Source organism: Leptonychotes weddellii, chromosome 16 (genome assembly GCF_054177405.1).
Source record: "Leptonychotes weddellii isolate Sample4059 chromosome 16, ASM5417740v2, whole genome shotgun sequence".
Classification (NCBI taxonomy): Eukaryota; Metazoa; Chordata; class Mammalia; order Carnivora; family Phocidae; genus Leptonychotes; species Leptonychotes weddellii.
The window spans coordinates 4,218,093-4,224,277 of record NC_138384.1 but is presented as its reverse complement, the minus strand read 5'-3'; the positions used below and the strand labels follow the sequence as shown (position 1 = coordinate 4,224,277).

The window sequence follows — 6,185 nt, the reverse complement described above, 5'->3', positions numbered from 1 at the left end:
TTGAGAATACCTGCATTTATCAGCTAAAGACATTTACCTCCCCTCAAAGTTTAGCGGTTGGGGGTGGTCTGGTGTGATGGGTGCAGTTTGGGGCATCCTGGGGCGAGAGCAAGGGGGAGGCCCTAGACCCACATCCCCAAACCCCTTCCCAGGTCTTCACTTCCGGGACCACCCCAGGCTGGAGAACAGGGTCATGGGAGCACCCGCCTTCCTCCCCTCCCCGCTCCCTGGCCTGAACACCTACCCTGGAAGCGGGAGGTTAGCCCGCAGACCGCTCAATCCGTGCTCTACATCCTGGCTGCCGCCGCTCTTGCGGCTGCTCAGGAGACTGGCCTTCAATTGGCTGGGCACAGCGTCTGACACAGCTCTGCAGGCTCTCATTGGCCAGCAGTGAGGCGGGGGCGGAGCTTGTCTTGCTCTGGCTGCCGAGCCACGTGCTCCTCAGGCCGAGCCGCACCGCACCGTGTAAAAGGGCGCAGACAGCGTGAGATCGGTCCCGTCGTCCTCTCTGGTCCCCGTGTCCGGCCATGGCTTCGGCAGCCGGCACGGCCTCGGGCGCGGATGACGGTGGCCGCAGGAAGCCCCGTCTGGCGGCGTCGTTGCAGATCAATCCCAGGCCCAGCTCCTGGCGGCCCACGGCCAGTCTGGGCCAACATCCCCGGGAGCCCGCGGTCACCCCCAACGCGGAGAACGACGAGGGGGGCGGGCAGCCCCAGGCCTCGGCAGCAGGGGACGGTGGGCCTGGGGAGGGGGCCAGACTCGGGGACCTGGGGGCAGCCGGGGCACGGGAAGAACTGGGGGGACAGATGGGGAGGTCCCCGAGGGTCTCTGTCCCGCCTGCAGGGCCTGCCAGGGACCTCCCGACGGCGGTCAGGCAGCTGGGCCTGCAGCTCAAGGACCCGCCGCAGGGCCAGGCCGTGGCCCTGCTCACGCAGTTTACAGCCAGTCTGGGCGTCTCCCTGATCTTCCGAGAGGACCAGACCGCAGGTGAGGCCCGGTGGCGTGCGACCGCGGCGCTCCCTGGGCTAACCTCCTATGAAGTAGGCGGGATCGCGAGCTGGCCTGGAGCCGAGGCGGACCTGCCAGGGAGCAGCAGCTCCACCAGACATCTAACTGGCGAGGTCACAGCAGGGGGAGCGTTATCCCCAACTGAAGCTTGGAGAGGTTAACTACCCAGCCTTTCAGCCCGGGTTTTTTTGAGGGCCAGTTACTTGAAATTCCAGGTTGCCACGCCAACACTGGAGCTCCCTAAGTGAGGGCCAGCTCCTGACTGAAAGATGTTATCGAGCATAGTTTGGTAATGGCAATAGTGCGAGGAGATGTGATCGCTCGCATGTCCTCTCCTCTTCCTCCGTGTGTCCCCCCAGCTCTGACTCAGACACACACAGCAATACCCCAGGTCCTACATTCAGGTTCCCAACCTTAAGGCAGAGCCTTCCCAGTTTCTAAGGAGATGGTAAGAGAATCTGTTCAGATGCTGGGTACATTTGTAGACTGCCTAGGAGAACCCCAAATGAACAGCTCAAAAAAAGGTAATGCATTAAAAATGTACTTGGAACTTGTCTTAATCAGGGATGGTAAGACAGCAGGCACGGAGGTGATTGTCATGATGGAAAGAATTAAGGACAGGTCCCTAGGAACGGGAGGCACGCTCACCACGCAGGTTCACAGAGGACAGGACCAGGGTTGGCCAGGAGGCAGAAGAGTGGGTAGAGAAAACTGCAGAGCCTTTGTTGGGGTTTTCTCGGGAAAGAATGGTTGAGGCAGGGTAGGTATGCTGGGTAAGCTTAGGATTGTGTAAGACAAGGCGCCAAGTAAGGTTTGGGGTTAGGAGGGTGTCCCTAGTTGCCCAGTATCTGCCTTGGGGTGATCTAGGGTTTATGGTCTGGGTATGAGCTCTGGATCGGTTGGTTTCATTTCTTTTTTAAAGATTTTTTTTATCTATTTGAGAGTAAGCCCATGCACGAGTGGGGTGAGGGGTAGAGGGAGAGGGTTCGCAGACTCCCCACTGAGCTCGGAGCCCAATGAAGGACTCAATCCTGCGACCCAGAGACCTGCGACCCTGAGCCAAAAACAAGAGTTGGACAGCCAACCAACAGAGCCCCCCAGGTGCCCCTGGAGTGTTGGTTTCTATATCAAAGGTGTGTTTGTGGGGCACCTGGGTGGCTCAGTCAGTTGGGCGTCTGCCCTTGGCTCAGGGCATGATCCCTGGGTCCTGGGATGGAGCCCCGGGTTGGGCTCCCTGCTCTGAGGGGAGTCTGCTCCTCCCCCTCCACTCAAGCATGAGCTGTTCTGTAGCTGCGCAGGGCTCTAATCTCCTGTCATGTGACAGTTCCTCGGCCCACCTTTGTGTGCAGGACACTGATGTTTTGCTGTGAAAGAGAAAAAAGGCGTTGATAGTTTTGACAGTTGGGTTTCATTTCTCCACTGACCCAGAACTCCCATTTTAATATTGTATAAATCTCAGCCTTCACAGAGGTCCATACAGAGTTTGAAGCCCCATATCCCTGAGAATTCTGGACTGTCCCCGCACAGGGGACAGTATGCCTGAGCAAACAACAGCGTACACACTCCCACAACACAACACAGAGCTCCGTCACAAATACGCAGTCCCGTATTTGGAAACGGATTCCTCTCTTAATGAAAAAAGAAACTTTATCAAAAAAAGCAAAAGTGCACTGCCGAGCAAGGAGCCGTGTAAGACTGTGTGTGAACGAGAAGCTTTGAAGACAAGACGTCGGGGGTCCAGTCCACAAAATGAAACCCATTCTTCGTGCAGTATTGCCATGAACCCACGCTTCGCATTTTGAATGCGTTCAAACATTTTGTATTTTGTGGTCATCGTTTTAATTTTGTGATTCATATTTCATGCGTCGTCACGTCCGTTCTAAATAAGAGGAATACTCCTCTTATTTCTCCTGGTTTTCTTTTATGGCAAAATTGCCTGATGGCCAGTAGTTTCGGGGTGAAGGTAGGGGTGGGGTCAGGAGGAAGCAGGCTGAGAGGGGCTGTGGCTCAGGTGGGCCCGTGGTGGGGATGGAGTGCGGGGCGCTGCCTCAGGGCCCCTCCCTCCGCAGACCCCTGCTTGCCCTTCTCTGTGCGCGCCGAGCTGGATGGGCTGCTCTGCCCCGCGGGAAATGCCAACAGCAGGTCGGAGGCCAGGCAGCAGGCGGCGCTCTCTGCCCTCCGCTACATCTGGAGTCAGCTGGAGAGCCCAGGTAAGGGGGACAGGTGACCCAAGTGGGTGCGTGCGCCGGGCTGAGTTGTCACGGAGACCATCTGGGCATCAGGGCCTCGCCTGCAGGGAGCTGGGGAGAGGGGACTGTGAGCTGACTGATGCCCTAATTCCTTTGAAGCCTGCTCACCCTGGGGGTGCAGGGACTGCTGGAGGGGCAGCCCAGGAGTTTGGGGTTGCTGGAAGATGATTCCCCCTCATTCCCACCAATTGAACGTCTTGGCTTCCAGAAGGACCAAGGACAGGTGGGCGGGCCCTGGTACCCATGGTAACCGACCCCCTTGTCTTTCTTCCAGAGCCCCCAAAGACCCCAGGCAAGCCTCCAGTCGCCCCTCTGAGTGTAGGTAGGTGGGCCCCCATTGTCCCCAGCCCTGTGGTGAGGGGAGGCGTACAGTCTGTGGGGTCCCCACCTCCACCTTCTCCCCACCGTGCAGAGAACATCCTGACCCACGAGCAGCGCTGTGCGGCCGTGGTCAGCGCTGGCTTTGACCGCCTGGTGGACCAGACCTCCCCATACAGGGCCTGTAAGGGGACTGTGGCTGCCGTCATCTTGGAGAGAGGTAGGGCTTGCCCTGCCCCCGCCTCGGGACCACCCCCACCCCCACCCCACGGACCCCTGGCCTTTGCCAGCGTGGCTCTGCCCCCTTCCCTTACAGAGGTGCCAGGCGCCAGGGGCCACGCCAAGGAGATCTACGAGCTGGTGGCGCTGGGCACAGGCAACAGCACCTACGCCAGCTGGCTGGAGTTCTCCGGGCGGCAGCTCCACGACTGTCACGGGCTGGTGGTAGCCCGCAGGGCCCTGCTCAGGTGAGGGGTGGGCCGGGCGGGCGCTTGGCTGCAGGACCCGCAGCGCGCAGAGCCCCACAGCCCGAGCCGCTCCTCCGCCTGCCTCCTCCAGGTTCTTGTTCCGTCAGCTCCTGTTGGTGACACAGGGTGGCCCCAAGGGCCAGGAACGGTCGGTACTGGCCCCCCAGCCTGGGTCTGGGCCCCCCTTTGCCCTCAAGCCCCGGATCTTCCTGCACCTCTATGTCAGCAATACCCCCAAGGGAGCCGCTCATGACATCTAGTATGTGGGGAGCCCTGGCGGGGCCCTCCGTTCAGCTGGGTGGGGAAGGGCGGTATGGGGGGGACAGAAAAGCAGCCTCACTCTTGTGTCCTACGCCTTCGCTCCCTCCGCCCACCTCTGCAGCCTCCCACCAAGCTCTGAGGGCAGCCTCCTGCACAGCCCGCCCTCCCCCCTGCAGGCCCACGTCCGCGGGGAGCTGAAGCCTGTGTGCTACGTGGCCCCCGCGCTCCGGGACACCCATGTGGGCTGCCTCTCCGCCAGTGACAAGCTGGCTCGCTGGGCCGTGCTGGGGCTGGGTGGTGCCCTGCTCGCCCACTTCCTGCCTCCCCTCTACGCCACCAGCCTTGTCCTGGGTGAGGGCCCTGGGGGCTCTGGGGGTGAGGGCGGAAGGTGGCGTCTGCGTGGTGTGTGGGAGAGGGTGTTGGTGACGCAGACCTTGTCTTGTGCCTCTGTCCCCCCAGCTGACCCCTGCCACGACCCCCCAACTCTGAGCAGGGCCATCCACACCCGGCCCGACCTAGACAGGGTCTTGGGGCCGTGCCTGCCACCCCCCTATGCCCGTACCACGCTGCACCTGTTTGCAGGGCCCCCCGTGGCCCCCTTGGATCCTGCCCCCAACACCTGCCATGGCCTGAGCCTCAACTGGAGCCTGGGGGACACCGATGTCGAGGTTGTGGACGTGGTCACCGGGCGTGTGAAGGCTGAGTAAGAAAGGCCTGTGGGCAGCATGGTGGTGAGGGGGTCCGTGGCTCCGTGCCCTTGGGGCAGGACGGTGCATCTGGGTCCCAGCTTGGGTTCTGATCCTAGCTTTGTGACCTGTAACCCTGGCTGGTGCTTCTGTCACTCACCCTGTGACACCCATGAGTCCCCCCAAGATTGCATGATGGCCAGAAAGGAGATGGCATGAGCAGCATGGTGTGGGCCCCTTAGCTCAGTCTCCCGGCCTTCTCTGTCCATCCGCAGTGCCGGCCTCGGGCCCCCCTCCCGCCTCTGCAAGGCAGCCTTTCTCCGGGCCTTCCGCCAGGCTGCCAGAGCTCTCGGGAAGCCCCGCCTCCTGGCCTTGAAGACCTACGAGGCAGCCAAGGTCAGCGCTTGGCCACCCCTCCAGCCCGCTCTGTCCTGCTCCCGCAGCAAGCACGCGCTCTCCACCCTCCTCCTGTCCTTTCCTAGGCCGGACCCTACCAGGATGCTCGCAGGCAGCTGGCCCTCCTCCTGGACCAGCAGGGCCTGGGGGCTTGGCCCTCGAAACCACTGGTGGGCAAATTCAGAGGCTGAAGCCCACCTCCTGAGCCGAGCTGGATCCTGCTGGAGGAGGGTCGCTTCTGGAGAGGGGTGGGGAGGCGCATAGGGGGATGGGAGATGCACGGGGCAAGGTTAGGATTGCAGGGAGGGGCTTATGTCGTGGAGGGGGGGTGGCTTGCTGCACATTCAGACTTGAATAAAGAGCAGTTTTTGGTGCTTCTACGTGTAGTTGGCTCTTTTGGGAGGAGCGGGGAACCTGCAGCCCTTTTTTGAAGGATTCATGAGCGGGGCAGCTCCACCTACCTACAGAGAAGTGTCCCCAGGAGTGGAACAAGATGGCAAGTTTTTCTAGGAGGGTGGGGGCAAAAAGTTATTGGCCAAAAAACCCTCAAATAAATAAAAAATAATTGTTCTCGACACAGAGTTTTCTTGGAGAAAAAGCAAAATGTCTTGTGCAGATCAGCTCATCTCCGGGGAGTGGGGAAGACCCAGGTGAAAAATCTCTGATGGACCGGTTGAGACTACCCTTTTGGGGAGGTTGAAACTGCAATTATATTATGTGTTAAACCCCGGTTTGGGAACTCAGTCTAAGTGACACCATTTGGGGACTGTGGGGTTTTTTTTAAACACAGAATGACTTTA

At 60.2% G+C, this 6,185-nt stretch overlaps 1 protein-coding gene across 1 annotated transcript; it reads left to right on the top strand.

Annotated features, from left to right (window-relative positions):
* The first annotated feature begins 439 nt into the window (after positions 1-439).
* On the top strand, positions 440-5,637 carry ADAD2 (adenosine deaminase domain containing 2). Its single transcript, XM_006739794.3, has 10 exons — positions 440-987; positions 3,078-3,218; positions 3,532-3,579; positions 3,670-3,795; positions 3,892-4,042; positions 4,134-4,301; positions 4,425-4,654; positions 4,763-5,006; positions 5,265-5,385; positions 5,472-5,637. The coding sequence occupies exons 1-10, from the start codon at positions 528-530 to the stop codon at positions 5,574-5,576; spliced, it is 1,794 nt and encodes a 597-aa protein (XP_006739857.2). The 5' UTR covers positions 440-527; the 3' UTR covers positions 5,577-5,637.
* Positions 5,638-6,185: the final 548 nt, after the last annotated feature.

What these genes read in the sequence shown, in the direction of transcription:
- ADAD2 (XM_006739794.3), top strand. Translation starts at nt 528, where the DNA reads ATGGCTTCGGCAGCCGGCACGGCCTCGGGCGCGGATGACGGTGGCCGC. An exon ending in CCGAGAGGACCAGACCGCAG is followed by an intron (nt 988 to 3,077) that starts GTGAGGCCCGGT and finishes CTCCCTCCGCAG; the next exon opens with ACCCCTGCTTGCCCTTCTCT. An exon ending in AGTCGCCCCTCTGAGTGTAG is followed by an intron (nt 3,580 to 3,669) that starts GTAGGTGGGCCC and finishes CCCACCGTGCAG; the next exon opens with AGAACATCCTGACCCACGAG.